The sequence below is a fragment of the Protomyctophum parallelum genome, assembly GCF_964188405.1.
Source record: "Protomyctophum parallelum genome assembly, chromosome: 6".
Taxonomy (NCBI): domain Eukaryota; kingdom Metazoa; phylum Chordata; class Actinopteri; order Myctophiformes; family Myctophidae; genus Protomyctophum; species Protomyctophum parallelum.
In genome coordinates this window covers 21,550,298-21,566,891 of record NC_139701.1, presented here as the reverse complement: position 1 = coordinate 21,566,891, position 16,594 = coordinate 21,550,298, and the positions used below count along the sequence as shown (strand labels likewise).

The 16,594-nt window shown below is 41.7% G+C and overlaps 1 protein-coding gene across 1 annotated transcript in view; it reads left to right on the top strand.

The window, feature by feature from the left end:
• tprg1 (tumor protein p63 regulated 1) overlaps window positions 1-16,152 on the top strand; it is a 35,808-nt gene extending 19,656 nt beyond the window's left edge. The window contains exons 6-7 of the mRNA XM_083766343.1: window positions 12,640-12,793; window positions 14,989-16,152. Coding sequence (XP_083622469.1) covers window positions 12,640-12,793; window positions 14,989-15,183 — 349 coding nt within the window. The 3' untranslated portion in view covers window positions 15,184-16,152. The remainder of the gene's footprint in view (window positions 1-12,639; window positions 12,794-14,988) is intronic.
• Window positions 16,153-16,594: the final 442 nt, after the last annotated feature.

Here is a 16,594-nt window from a genome sequence, read left to right as displayed (position 1 = left end):
ACAGTACTTAAAATCTCTCAGTCCCAGAGCCAATAGAGGGCTGTGCTCACTGCTCAGCATAGATATTTAAAAAATAGATCGTTGGAGCCATGTGTGTCGACGGGGGGGTGGAATAATTTACACTGGGGGAGGAAGTACACCGGAAGAGTGGAAGGCACGCTCTTGACGCTACGTCACGCTGCCACTCAAGTGACTACTGGCCAATTACATCGCATCTTTTCCGTGAGGTCACTGGCTTTTGCACCAATCACGGCTCCTGCTCGTGTGCTGTTGTTTATGATGTGAATGGCGCGAAGTATTTTTAAATGAAAGTTTATCATTTACTTTATAATCTGTTTTGTCCCATGTCCGTGGAGGGAAAAATTAAGTTAAGAGACTGGGGGCATGTCGTCCATTATGGATATAACAAAAGTAAAGACGACAAAATCGTATGTTTTGTGGATTTGAAATTTGCGCTTTTAGGTGTAGACAGCCGACAGGGACACCGCTTGGAACCAGAAAGTTATTGTGAATTTGCTTAATTTATCATTTAACATGATCGCTGGTTTAATCACATTGGAAGTGGCTCGTGCTGTCATTGTGTTGGGAAAAGTGCCCAGAAGTTATGACCAGACCCTGACAAGGATGGGTCCATTATCAATAATCTGCGTTTTGGGACGCAAACCTCACCCTATTTCCACCTCTGCATTGTACGACAAGGTATAAAGTAGGGCTTAAGTGGTTAATCAGCCTAATAGATTTACTTGATTTTGAAAATTCTATTAGAATGTATTTCACGTCAAAAAGAAATTGATCGAATAATTTAGAATATAATATATGCTGTCACAACAAAAGCATACTGTATTTTATACAATGGAATGATTATTATTACTGTGCTGTGTGCACTATTGCACTCTTAACATCCAGGTAAAGGATTTCTCATTAATATATTCACGAGAGAGTAGTTTTAACATTGGCCTCTAACCCTAACCCAAATTATCTGCATCATGCATCGAAATTGGTCCAATTTTGGCATCCCTTGACCCTACTGTATTTCCATCCAGGCTGACAGATTACTGCAATTACGTAGGATTTTAACTTGTCTGTCACTGTCAAGTTCGTGACAACTGCAGCATTATGTGTAACCACATTTGCATTCAGGGAAACATATGGGAAACAAAATATCTATCGCTCACCCAAAGGACAATCCGCCAAGCCAAGTAAGATATGATGTCAGGTTCTGTCACATACATAATATGTAGGTTTGTATATCTAATTATACATTCAACAACTGGTAATCGTTGCTCTCTCAAATTACTTCTTGTCTATTTCAAACACAGAAGAGTTACACAATGCTGAGGCCACACTGAGGAAGTTGATTGACATTGCAACATCTCATTATTCGTCCTTCTTATGACTCACTGTGGCTCCTATGAGGCAAGCCATCTACAAGACGCCATGACCCCATCAAGCCTACATGTACATTTCGCATTTGCACACGAGATATCTCATAATAACCCAGTGCTTGTCAAAGTCGGGTCCACCTAGGGGGGTCCAACTAGAGGCCAGGGGTTCCAAATGGGTCCATACAGGTCTGTAATTCTGAGAGTTAGCCACTCTCAGAGTTATTAAAACCTAATAGTAAGTAACCTAATACTATGACTAATAGTAATTTTTTACTTGCCCAAAATACTGTAGGGACACCAGACTAAACTGAAACTTTCTCAGTGACATAATTCCTTCTACTATATGTTGCATGACACTGTTTCACCAAAGAATAATAATATAGTGATTGTGTACCGTTTAGTGGTCGTTGGTATTTGCCAAGACTTTTGTCCGACAGCACAATTTGTCCGACTGCATTCTTTCTCTCGTCACTCAGGCGCAGCTCAAGGCCTGGCATGCTCGCCTTGTTCTTGAATCTCAAGTGATTTAAAAAGTCATGCATTTGTTTTAAAACTGTGCACATGTTGCAGGATGTTGCGTGAACAAAAACAAGCACTCCCAGATAGATTTTTGTTGGGATTTGCTTACTGGTGGCCAATTAAGTGCTCTGTTTGGTTGGTTTGTTGTCAGGCCAATCAAGGATATACAGCAATCTAGTTTATCATAGCCTGAGTGTACCATAGACTTAAACTCATAGGCGAAGCTTGAACTTGACGCCTGGGGGTGCGACTGCTTGGCCAACGACACGCGCCAACGTGTCGTTTATTCTATTATTTTAGCGTTTTTACAATGCCCTAACCCTTGCCCTGAAACATGACTGCAATGATGATTATCATGACAGTCATGCAGAAACTTAGCCCTGTTTTTGGCGCTCTCTGCATTTACAAGATTTCCGTATATATAAACATTCAGATTTCAAATATAAAGTACTCACAATTTGTCCCACGGGTGTTAGTTAGTAGCAGCGCCAGCGATTAGAATTGCTGCATCCCGCGTTGTTTAATAAAAAGCTTTTTTGTCCGAGCTCCCCGGCTACCTTTTTCAAACGGGGTTCGTTTGGGAAATCCACAGTTGCACACCGGGAGCGCACTCGCCTATTAGTCTGTATTGGCAGAGCGGTCAGCGTACCTATATCGAACACACCGAGTGCCACCCTCCTCCCGACCGATAGGGGCGCGTAGTTGAAAGCCAATGGAAAAATAACACCTCGGATAAAAATGCTTTTTATTAAACAACGCGGGATGCAGAAATTCTAATCGCTGGAGCTGCTACTAACTAACACCCGTGGGACAAATTGTGAGTACTTTATATTTGAAATCTGAATGTTTATATATACGGAAATCTTGTAAATGCAGCGTTCGCCAAAAACAGGGTGAAGTTTCTTCATGACTCTCGTATGAATACGAGAGTCATGAACCATGGCTACCCTAACCCCTAAAAATGAGTTATTTAGGTAGTACAGCAGCTCACACACATACACACATGCACTACAGCCATACAGCGAGTCATCATATCATGATAAGAGAGATGATTACAAACTACATTCAGAAGCCAGAAGTTACGTTCACCCCCTGAACCCCCTCAAGCTCCGCCCATGCTTAAACTGATTCTAAAAAGTTAAATATATATTGTTTAAACTACGCCAAATTTCAAAAAGGTGAAAAGAAGCTCATTCCCAATGAAGCTGAAGATTTCAAAAAGTATGAAGTAGGAGAAAGAGTAAAAGTAAATTGGACAGAATAAAATTGATAGCGTTAAAGCCTCCACCCCTGTACGTCTTTAAAGGTTCTGATGAATTGAAAATGGTGGACCCTGTTGTAAACAAGTCTCAGTGCTTTATCATGGTGTCGTCCACAAAGTAACAGTTTTTGTATTGACTTTGTTTGAAATGTACCCATTCTACATACTGTGAAATAAAAAAGTTAAATCATTCAGTCAATCACACTAATGAGGCAAAGCGAATGCCCAATATATACTTAAGTTGCGAGCTGGTGTCTTGAGCCAATCTACAAGCTCAAAGTGTCACGCTTCGGCGCGTTTTGATTTATACTTTATACGCAACACTCCATGCAACCAAGTATAAGGCTGCCTGGAGAGGGTAAGAGTTTAGTGGGACAAGGGAGCATGTACAGAACTGTACTAGAATGGTGGAGCTAACATTAGGTGTGGTTCAGAGATGAGTTTTTATGGGGTGAGGAGTGCATAGCTGTCACTGAACTGATAAGTGGCAAACTTAATGTAGTCCTTTGTTTCATCCCAACCTTTTTAAAGAAAGGCTCTGGGGACACCAGACCAAGTAAAGTTAATTTGACGAATAAAACGTAATGTGGTGTGAAGTGCTCGGGGAAGGCGGCCATAGTTCTAGGCTTTATCTGCGTGCGCACATATTCAATTATGAATATAATGTTAGTCGAAACCACCCGGGAGTGCAACAGTAAAGAGACACTTTGAATTAGAAAAAAGGCTGAACCCACAAACAAATCTCCCTCTTCTGTCTTCATTCTCTCTCACACTCTGTTTCTCCCCCTTTCTCGTGCGTGCGTGCCAGACACTGTCAGGCGCACATGTTTGTCATTTCTTTAATAAATGTTATCAATAAATGATAAAACACTGCCTCAGACACCAGAACAAATCCCTTTAACTGGTAACAGCAGGGTTTTCAACTGATTGTGAACCAGGGACCACCACCCTGACTTCCCCTGAATCAACCTGGGGACCACTATTGTGTTGGATGGGGTTATGGGCTAAGATTAATGCTTTTGTAAGTTAACTCTTGCTATGCATCCTATGTGTATACATTCCACTGTTTCTCAACCGTTGACTACTACTGGTAAAATGTCCTAATAATAATGACTCAACCAGACAATCCGGTGTACTTTCCCCTTCTTGAGATTCTAACTTTTTCTGTTGAATTTCTTGAACTCTAACTTGTCAATAAATGACGACATGGATGGACTCATCATAGGTCACCAGGTGATTCAGTTCACGGTTTCTCAACTAGTGGAAAGAACATTTAAAAAATCAACCAATCCTACATTACTAAATGAATGGTCAGGGACCACATGCAATACCTCTACGGACCACCAGTGGTCCACGGACCACCTGTTGAAAACCCATGTTCTAATGCTTCAAAAGTCCAACAAAATGTGTCTCTCCACATTTACTTTTTTGTTGTGTGTGTGTGTGTGTGTGTGTGTGTGTGTGTGTGTGTGTGTGTGTGCTGCCGCGTTGTGAGCTTGTAGATCTCCTATTTTCACTACTTTTTAAACCTTTTCAAAATTTGTAATCCAACTAACGGTGCGTTCTGATAGTGTGCCTATACAAACTAATAGGCGAGTGCTCCCGGCGCGCATTTACTCGGTGTGTTTTCAGATGCATAGATATAAAAAACTATAGATGCCTCATTGGCTGTCTCCAGTGTACCTAAAACATCAGTTCATCAGTTATTATTGTTATATAATGTTTTCAAAAAAGTGTACAGTATTTGTTAAAATGTTGTTTTTATGTGGACACGCCCACCAGTTCATTAAGTATGCCTGGTTTGCTTGGTGGGTGGTGATGGGTGGTGATCCACCTGAACTGAAGCCGCACCCACAGCTGTAGTTGTATGATAAAGGGGGAGGGGTTAGGGGAGGGGCTGATAGTGTGGTGTCACTATATTATTGTTTATTTCATTGGCCCGTTTGACTGTCAAGGGTTCAGCTTCCAGGAAGAAACCCTAAATACAAAGTTAATACACCATTGCACATAAAAACGACTCCAGGGTGTCTAATGAAGTACTGTCACCTCACAGACACATGAAAAACTGGAAAAATACAAAACTTGTGGCACTCCATCTTTAAGAAATAACAAGCATGGCATACATCACATACATAAAAAGTAGTTATCATGAAACATGCGTAAGCTAAGAATGTAACAGTGGAACTTCCTTCCAGCTTCCCTGCGTTGGCTGATCTGAGTGCGCGGGAGGGTTTGTAGGGTTCGATCATACTTGTAAGATATGGGGGAGCCATGCCTTTGGTTGCTTTGAATGCCAGCATCAGAGTTTTGTATTCTGTGCGGAAGTGACCGGGAGCCAGTGGCTCCAATGGAGAAGGAGGGAGACATGTAAGAATTTTGGCTGGTTGAAGACCAAGTGAGCTGCGGCATTTTGTGGCGGAAGTCAAGCAGAAGTGCGGAAGGCACGCTGTGTCGCTGCCACTCAAGTGACTACTGGCCAATCACAGCGCGTCTTTTCCGGGACTTATCAATTCTAGGTCTCCATCTCCACCAGGGCAGGTCACGTTGTGGCCTCCTGATGGCGCTATAATAGGCCAATGTGAAAAGGCTTTTTTCGCATTGGCGAAAGGCTTTTTGTTCAAAATGGGCCAGTTCTGCAAACTTTGAAAGCCAATGTTAGCCAATTAGGATGGAATATGAAATATCGGACAGATCTGTCTTGAGCACATAGATATACTGTGTTAACGATTTGCGGGATTTTTGGACAGAATCTGGAAGAGTAATAGCAAAAAATTTGTTTTACAAAAGTCGGCCGTTTGGCATGGATCAGGCCAACGGTGCCGGAGATTAGCTGGTAACGGACGGACGGACACACACACGGACAGAGTGCAAAACATACTCTCTCCCCATGCCTTCGGCCTGGTGGAGACAATGAGCTTCATTGGCATGAGAAGCTATTGGCATGAGAAGCTTGGAAAGCTTCTGCAAAAGCTTGCCTCCATGTTGCCTACTCTCGACAGTCGAGTTACACATGCCCTGGAGCCGAAGGAGGCTTCTACTGTATGTCTATGGTCAGATGCCTGTCTCCTTCCCTGTTCCAAGTTCCTGAATGTGGGCCCAGAGTTATCCCTGCACTCTAAAATCTTTAGTGTCAATTTAACCACTTTCAGACTGCCATAACTAAGTCATACCCAGATTGGTTATTTTTAAGTGTCAATTTGATACAGGATTTTGCAGTGTGTATCAGGGGCCTGCAACCTTTTTCACATCAAGTGCCATGGTTTCATTTCCGTGATGGTCAGTGTGCCATATACCGTATAATTATGACACCACATCACAATGAAATATTCCCAACTGATTTTGATTGTCCATAGGATACACATAACCTTAGAAATATTTTCAGGATGTAATGATCATTAAAATCAGAGCATTAACCCACCTAATCCCTCCCCAGTCATGAGTTAGGAGTTTGAATGAATGTACAATATGTGCAGGATGTAAATTATCATGTAATTTGTAGATGTGAGTGGACTTAATTTAACTGACTACTTTACTTTTTGGGAATATTTAATTTTAAAAGAAAAAAAACTTCTCTCACACTTATGCCAGTGTGCCAGTGATCACCCTCCCCTGTGCCAATGTTTGCACCCGTACCTGTGGTAGTGTATACAATATACAGTAAGGCCTTATGGGAGGATCTGTATTTTTAGCCATGGTGGTGTATGTTTTCATGCCACATTCTCCAGGTGTACCCTACCCAGTACCCATGGAGTGAAATGCAGTCAGTATATATTCAGCATCTTTGGGGAGAAAGATGTGTTCAAAAGTATCTTGTTTCCAAACTGTCTAGACAAGGTAATTACTGCAGTACTGTACCTGCACATCATTGCAGTGACTTTTCTTTTTTATTATCCTCATCTAAAATGGTGTGAGTGCAGGGATTTAAGAAACTCCCACATGGAGTTTCTTCTGCAAAAGAAAGCTCATTTATGAAGTTGAGAAGTAATCCCAGTCCTGTTGTCTGTCTTTAGATCAGATAAGGCAACAATGAAGCATTATGGCCTATTTATTTCCCTTCCCTCAAATAAAATTCCCAGAGTTTTACCAGCATTAGTGTTGGTGTAGGTAGTGCTTTTCCCAGCACTTTCAATTATTAAATTGACATAATTAGTCTTTATCCACTGATGGTGATTAACTTGTCATCTTTGTGTTGTATAGTTAATCTCTAAATTCCCAAAGGGTGGAGACTTGTTAAAAACATGACAATCACTCTTTCAATTGTGTCTAACTTGACCACAGAAGAAAGTAGAAGTCTGAGATGCTTTCAAAATCAAACAGCAGAGGGCGCACTGTGCACAGCGCAATGTGATCACTGCTGCCTTGGGTACTTTCCCTGAAATTAGTGATCTGTGTGTCAGAACTTACAACTGCGCTAAGGCACAAGTCATACTTGCATGTGGACATATTTAATTTGACATAATCCTAAGTAAGTAGGGCTTCTTCTTCTTCTTTTTATGGTATGTTGTGGTAAAAGTTGCTCACCTTTTCTGTGGCTCTTTCTTACCTTTTCTAGCCCGTCAACCACCCCACCACCTACCTCCCCCATTATCTATGTCTTTAATCCTTTTATGTAGATCACATTAACTGGAAATCGTAGAGCAGCGTGTTCGCTGGCTCCATGGTTGAATTACTGAAAGTCTTGCAGGCTCTATTGAGCAATCAGAGGATCTGTTCGTTGGCTGTCAGACAGTGTGGGACACTTGCCATGACAACTGGAGCTGGCCCTGATATTTATCTTGTGTGTTGACATATGAGTCCGAGCCCCTCAGCAGCAAGGCAAAGGAATTTCTAGTGATTTGCCCTAAAGCTTAACTAAGAATACAGTGCCTCATGTGATGCGCGAATGAGTGGCCTTTTGCATTCACACCACCCCGATGACTCATGGAAGGAGGTGGACTTTCACAACTTGACCCTTCATTTGATCGTGCAACTGGGACAGCTCACTGAGTAGCTCGAGAGGTTTTTGACTGTCCTAAATATTGCCCACTTGAGATTTGGTGTGGTTAACCTGGCCTGAGGAGTGGTTAGTTACTTTTTTGTCTCTGTTGACATGACCTTCATGAGGACGCAGGGCTCAGTGAAAGTCCAAAAAGCTCAGCTCTGCCGTACGTATAAACACAGAAGACATCCAAGGCCTCTGGCTGGAAAGCCCAGCCCTGCTCTGCCTGTCTGGGCCGGTCCCCCTCCTAGTGATAGCTTACCTGTGGAATTCTCCAAAGCTTTTTTTTTATATCCCCATTTATACAAGGGCAATAACGCAGTGCTCTCACAAAGGGAAATGTATACAAACCACCCCCCCCCATCTTTGCCCCCCTCTCAGTGACATATAATCAGTCTTTTTAGCCTGGGCTTTTGCCTTTGTGCCACTGTGAAGTCTGCTATCCTCCCCTTTCTCTCAGCACAACAGTGGCTTTAGGAGGCAGCACACTGGGTTCAGCAGCAGCATTGTCATATAGTAAGTGCTTGTGTAAACAGGGTTACACAATTGCGTTATAATTCAGCCCCTCCCTGGGACCATGACATTATCAACAAGTGCAATTGTTTAGCCTCAGGTGTTTAATTCTGCTTGGCAGGAAACACTATGGCCCGAGGTGTGTTCTAGACATGAGGAAATGAGGACATCAGAATGTCAGAGGGACAGAACTTTAGAACAATAGGTGCTCATAATCCTCATTATAGGAAGTAGTCATCATTTATTTGTTCACACTGATTTAATTATTGTATTTGTTATTTTTTGTTGAAGCAGTCAATTAATAACTGTTTAATTATTATGAAGATCTGGGAATCCACATAGAAACGGTGTGGCTTTAGTGGCGTGGCTTTAGACTTGTGAGTCTAATGCTGCGTTCACACAGGCAGATGCAAAAGATGCAAAACTACACAGTGTATTTGCAAAGGTTTTCGTTGAACGGTCCAGTGGTTTGCGAGAAGTCTAGAGCTCCGGACAGACACACACACACACACACACGCACACACGCACGCGCGCAAGTGCAAGCTAATTAGCATTAGAAAGTGACCATACTGCAATTAACCAATTTAGTCACATAGTTGATAGACCTTTTTCATTGACATAATTTATTCCTATCTGGTGTCTATTAACGCCATGGCTTCCATGTGGATTGGGTGGGACGTCTTGTGGCCCATAGACAGATGTGGACAGTCTATAATGTCAGTCATCTATTCCACACAGTATGATGTCAGCGGGTACTGTCGGATGATGTCAGGCATCTCTAGGTTACAGCCTGATTTGTCTCACAAGACTCTCTTCTAGCAGTCTTGGCCCTTTCAGTGCCACGCTGTAAAAATGTGTGGAATAAACATCAACACATTTAGTTTTTTCTGTATGTAAGTGTTGGGGAATTACTTTAAAATCTGAGAAGTGTAAGAGAGTCAGTGTTTGTGCATGCTTATCTTATGCACTATGCACAGGATTTACACAGATTATTATTTATTGCCGTCTGATGTAATACTAAAATCTAGTTTTGTTTGAGTTTCCCTGGAACTGTGTGTGTGTGTGTGTGTGTGTGTGTGTGTGTGTGTGTGTGTGTGTGTGTGTGTGTGTGTGTGTGTGTGTGTGTGTGTGTGTGTGTGTGTGTGTGTGTGTGTGTGTGTGTGTGTGTGTGTTGTGCCTCCCAATAGTTACTTGCAATTACTACTGATAACCATGGTTATCTGTTCCTATTCATGTGAAGTCAGTTACTGAAATATGGCTGGTGTTGTTGAAATTATACATAAATGCTTGAATTCCATCATCTTTTTCTACAGCAGTTCGGACCATGATCTTAACTTTTTATGTTGTCCCAGTCGAGAGTAATTTAATAATTATCAATTTATATAATTTTATATATTACTATATTATATTTCCTGGGTGATCATTAGGTTCCATTTAGTTGTCTATCACACCTGAGCTGCAAGGCTTTTCTGAAGTTATCTACTCAAAGCTACTGTGTATATATTGTATATGTCAGCAAAAATAATTGCACCTTATACAGAGCCCTGTGGGCCTGTTGAACCTGTTGAAGGAAACTTTCACTCCACCCAAATGTTGTAATAGTTGATGACAACAAGATCGCTTCATTTCATGAGGTACTGAGGGGCGGCAGTGGCTCACGGGTAGAGTGACCAGATGGGAACCGCAAGGTTTTCCAGTTCGAACCCAGGCTCCCCTAGAGTTTGTGTCGAAGTGTCCTTGAGCAAGACTCTGAACCCCTAATTGCTCCCTAATTGCTCCTTGCATGGTTTCCACTGGCATCGGTGTGTGAATGTGTGTGTGTGAATATAATGCACAATCTCTGTAAAGCGCCTTGGATAAAGACCCCAAGGGGTCACTACTGTACTGTACTGTACTGTACTGTACTGTACTGTACTGTACTGTACTGTACTGTACTGTACTGTACTGTACTGTACTGTACTGTACTGTACTGTACTGTACTGTACTGTACTGTACTGTACTGTACTGTACTGTACTGGCTGGCTGCTAACAGTGCACAGTGTGAAGCTCAACAGCACCACTTTGTTACCATAGAGTTATAAAGGATAGAGGGAGGATCGGAGCTACAGCCCCCCGCTATTCATTTCAATGGAAGTTGCTCAGTGGCAATTTGAAGCACCCGGAAGACTGCCGGAATTACCATTATAACTCAATGGCTCGAGCGAGCCGAAGAGCAGCCCGGACCCCAAGGTCCGGAGGAAAATAAACTGAGACATGCAAAGCTAAAATACCCTTGCCACTCGGGACCGATTTACTTTTTCAGATGCTTGATTTATACACAATGAAATGAGCACAGCACATCGTTCTGTGAGAAAAACATGTAGTACGATACAAGACCAGTAATGTTGAAATTATATGAAATAATACGATCTACCCATGCATTGTGATTGTGTAGATATAGATATATAAAGATATAGAATAGATGTCATTTTCGGCGTGTAACACTGTCATAAGATGATGTAAGGGAAGAAAGGGCGAATGATGGTAAAAATGATCTCTGAGGAATCAATACATACCATACAGCTACATAATCGATGCTCAGTTAGCAGCATAGAAGCTCCCTGAAGCACCTGCCAGGCTCCGTCTAACCGTCAACGTTTTACTTGCATGATCTCATTAGTCAAAAGCCTACACCTCGCTCGCAGAGAGATGTGGGATTTTAACGTGGAAAGAAAGGCATCTCTTTCTGTCCAATCAGGTGAAAAGGTAAGTGAGCGTGTGAAGGAATGTGCTTGAATATTAACTTCACCTAAAACAAGTTCTGACATGGCTCAAATGATCGCTCAAGGGAAATATGATATCTTGAAGCATTAATTGATGTAATCCACATTTTAAGGAGGTATGGAAATCATCTCATATACGTATACCTTATACTCTTGCGGCTATCCAATTTTAGATTATGTTATATGTAAATACTGCACAATAGGGTAAATGGTATGGGGATGGAGCTTTAGTGTTTAATGATTGTGTATGTTTGTTTTGATTAGTATGGCAGTCTTATTCTACTCGGAGACGAGAGCGCCACTGACGAACAGTAAATAGAGCTTTGTATAAGACCTTCACAGGATTCAATCCAATGCCAACATCATTTCAAAGAGGGACTCTGCAGGGTTTAAGAACTATTTTTGCTCTAAGCCAACTGGAAGTCTCATCTTCAGAGGTTTCATTTGGCTGAAAAGAGATATGACCCAAGCATCGTCATTAAATAAATGACAAAAAGATGAAAAAATATATATATGATCAGCACACTGTAGATTACCTCTAATCCTAGTAAACATGAGAGTGAGTGCACATTAAGCATGAGCCCTGAACAAAGATTATAGATTTTGTCAGGACGTTTGCAACTTTGCATTGGTACCGTGGGGTCAGTAGGCAAATAAGACTACATGAAGCACTCTGCATAAATACTTTAATTTACAAATAGCTGGATAACACGATAGACATCGTCGATGACGTGCAGAAATCGTGTACTGTATGTCCAAAACTGTTATTTTCAGTGAATGAGGAAATATGAAACTGTTCCAAGGGATCCAGTGTAGTTATTTTAGCGCTTGTTAATACTTTTCATTGATTACATTTGTATAAAACCTGGAGATACAAGATTTCTTTCTGACATTGGCAATATACTATAAGTGAAGTTATCACCTGTAAATAGAAACAATTAATCAACCTACAATTTATCTAATTCAGTCAATTATTCTGTTGATGTATTACCGGTATGTAGAAATGTCTAATATGCAGAGCATTCACATTTGAGTGAATTGCTTGTCGCAATTGTAAGATGTCTTGTTTGAGCTCACATAACTTATGAGCATTTACTATATTTTTGTTCTTTTATAACCTTATTTTATGGTAAGTAAAAATGTATTGCTTGATGATTCAAATGGTTTAAAAACATAATGAAATTATAATAATGGTAGTTGCTTCCTCTTGGTTCTTGTCAGGAGGGAAGGAGAGGGACTGCGGATCTTCTGGGACCGGAATAGAGAGCCCTCCTTCACTTCACGGTGGAACCCTTTCACCACAGACTATCCCTTCATTACCTTCACCTACCACCCTGTGAGGGACATCAACGAGAACTTCACCACCCTCTGTGATGTAAGTCAAAGACCCATCAGTGACACGGTGTGGCAACAGTTTGATTAGTCACACAGAAAGCATTGATCCGCAGCATCTTTTGTAATGTATCTGCCATGACATGTTTTGCATGGTTTGCATGCCTAAGGAAATGATTTTCCTTGGAACTGGCGGTCAGATAACGGATCAAAAGGAGAAATTAACCATAACTGAGGGCTGCATGTTTATTTGCAGTGCCACTTATACCAAATGTAATGTTTGACAATACGACATTCATTGTGTTCACGGTGAGTTCCTAACTCGTTGTTTTGACAGAACTACGATAGAGGTGATGCATTGTTTTGAAATGCTGTTTGGGAATAACTGCATAAAACAAGATGCTGGTACAAAACTGAAATTGTAGAAGTTGGGAAAGAGATGAGGTATCTTGAACCAAGCATAGCATAACATTTCACTTGTACCATGGAATAAATATCAGGTTTCTACTGTACCTGCGGTACAGTAAGAGAATAATACATATGTGCTCAGGAGAGTGCAGAACTTCCAGTCCTGACTGGTTAGTGGGGGACTCCAATCCGAGTCCGATGTCACTCCACAATGTCCCCTTTGGCGACGTTCCAAAAACTGGAAGTTTACATTTTCATTATTTTTTTTTGTTTTTGTTTTTGGTCAATCGGGTCCATAACCAACCTTTTGGTCAATCAGGTCCATAACCAACCTTTCCATGATGTCTGGTGCAAATCCAGTCCTACTAATAGACGGATAGACAGTCAGACAGACAGACAAACGGTCAGTCAAGCCAGGGGTTCTCAACCTGTGGGTCACTCACGACCCCTCGGGGGGGGTCCTGAAATTATTTTGGGGTTCCCCAGATGATTTTCAACAAAAAAAAGGGGGGGGGGGGGGGGGAATGGCTGGAAAATGGAAATTGAGAGTTTACATAGTACACACATAAGCTTTCCTTAATGATTATATCTGGTTTTAGTATATATGTGATGTATTTTCTCTATTATTAAGGTTATTGTAGTGGCCAATTTGTATTGATGGTGGGATGGGGGGGGACATGGCTAAAGCATTTTCGGGGGTCCCCAGCCGAATAGACAGACAAACGGATAGGGGTAGGGGCGGAAACATTACCTCCTTGGCACAGGTACGGTAATACTAAGAATAATACTCAACAAGTGCGTCTAATGCTGCTGGGCGCTTTGTCATACCAGAGTCTCACACTCAATGTGCAAAAACCCGGAAGCCAATCGAGCAAGAATGCAGCTCAATGGGTGTCTCGGTCCTTGAGAATGAGAGGTGTGCCTTACAGGGCCCCTTAAAGAATACCCTGAGCGCAGACAACTTAGGCGTCACAGCAGACGTGTGATTTGACAGCAACTTTGACCCCTTGGCCTCTGCCTCAGTCCTCCCTCTGCTTCCGTCTCTCTTCCCACACACCTTTTTCCACCTGCATCTGCCAGGGCAGCACCTCCTAGCTGACCTCTAGATGGCAGAGCTGGTCTGTTCTAAAAGAAATTACACTAGAGAGATTTTGGTTTTCCAGGTTATTTCCCTATTTATATACCTTTTGTGGGGGGGGGGGGTGTATTTTAAGTAGATGATTAATTGCTATGGATCAGAGGAGGATAGAATATGCCATTGATTATTGAAGACGCAATGGCATAATTATTTGCCAAGATCGCTCTAGAGCATACATGGGCAACTGGCGGCCCAGGGGCCACATGCGGCCCCCACTACCACTTAATGTGGCCCCCAAGTTAATATCAGAATACTGATTTTCCAAACATGCAAACATGACCTGCTTTAATTACTTCAGTCTATAGTTTAATGACTAGGATTAAAATGTCATTTTGTCAGTGTCTTTTTTTATGTCTAATGTATTTGTATTTAGTTCATTAAGTTAACTTATGTTAAATGCATTTAATCCAGTTACTTTTCAGGATTTCAATTCAAAAATAGCAAAATGTAATTCAGGATATCAATTCAAATATAGCTGATCTACAAGGTTAAAAGGTGTTGCAGTGTGACGAATTTTGACCTTGTAGATCGGCTATTTTTTTCCATGACAGAAATATGCAAAGTGGCCCTCTGGAGTGAGTGTGGAAATATAGTGGTCCTCTCCATCGTCCAAGTTGCCCACCCCTGCTCTAGAGTCTAGAGTAAAAAGAATAGGCAGACACAGAGACCCCTCTCTCCCCTTTGGTCCACAGATCCAGAATTTCCGTGAGCAGCTCAAAGAGGCAGCCCAGAAAGCCCATGCCTTGAAGCCTGTTCCTGGGAAGGCCAACGGTGTCTTGGAGCTGAATCAGCCCATCCTCGTTGAGGCCTATGTAGGCCTCATGTCTTTCATTGGCAACCAGAACAAGCTGGGCTACTCCCTGGCCCGAGGGAACATTGGATTCTAAGACCTTCTTTTCTACATTCCAGTTAAGACTTTTTCTAGTTACTGCCAGATATACGGTGAATATTTTTATATATGCAGATCTTTGATTAGTTACGGTGTAAAGATTATAGCGGGATGGTGCTAGGATGCTTCTCTATATGCATGTTACAATGTTTTGTTAGACCTATTTTTCTGTTTTCCTGTTTTGGAATGTGTAGATACGTCAGTAAACCTTGATCCCTAAAGTGCGCTATATGATCTTTCAATTACACTATACACTCAGTATGTGCTGTAGGAAATATCCATATTTCACCCCAGCTGTTGAAGAGATGATGGCTCCCCGCTGATCTCAAGGAGCTTTGAGTCGCTGCCGCGTCGGTGATGTGGTAATTTAATACAGTCGCAACGGGAGCCCCTTCTTCATCCCCCAGTTAAAAGTTAAAAGCCCATCCCTGTGCCACTCAGCTCCTTAGAGGTTCACTGGAGCATGGGGGCACATTCGTCTGTTTTGTTTTTATCATTCATTCATAGTGAATTATTCTCTCTCTCTCTCTCTCTCTCTCTCTCTCTCTCTCTCTCTTATATATACATACACACACAGTATATATAAAATGATGTGTATTTTCAGTGTTCCACAGCCTGACTGTGGCACCCTGCAATGCCAAACTGAACTGGCTCACTCTCCATATCCTGATGTGACCATAATATGGTCACATCCTCCTCAATATTTATATTGGGGAGATACTTACGTACTTACTGCTTACAAAAAGTATGAGTCAAACTGTGCAAGACTAAAGACAGATTTTTTGTTTTCACTTTGTGGGGTCTTTCTCCCTTCATTCTTAGCCGAAGTTGCCCTTTGTAATTTGTATCTTGTGCACTCAAGATTTGTTTTTACACCCATTGTTGCAGAACAGGTCACATTTTCATACACAATGTTTTGAGTGTTTAAAAGTGCAATACTACACCAATAAAATACCAATTTTGTGACTAATTTCCATCATAATTTGGAACACATCCTTTTCTGATTGACACATGTAAAACAAACAAACAAAGGCAAAGTCGTTTTTGAGCCATTCTCAGCCAGGAAACAAGGTCAAGTAGACGGTCGCTCAAACACAAGCAGCTGTTATTGCAAAAGGTAAAGTATACGTTTAAGTTCAGCACCTTGAGGATCATGTATCATAACCGTAGGGTTGGAAGGGGTTAACGCGTTTCCTCCCAGGATGAGGCCGTGCCTCTAATCCTGGATCAACCGCTGCTCTGCCCCGGAGCAAAGCACCTCATCCATATTTCTGCTCTTCGACTTGTAAAAGATGTACAAAGAAAAGATGGATTAGCTGCCAGAGAACATATAAAGTAATGTAGTGAGGGCGCCTCCAGATCATAACTTTGTGCAAGATTGCACAACTGGGTTTAAAAAGGAATATCTC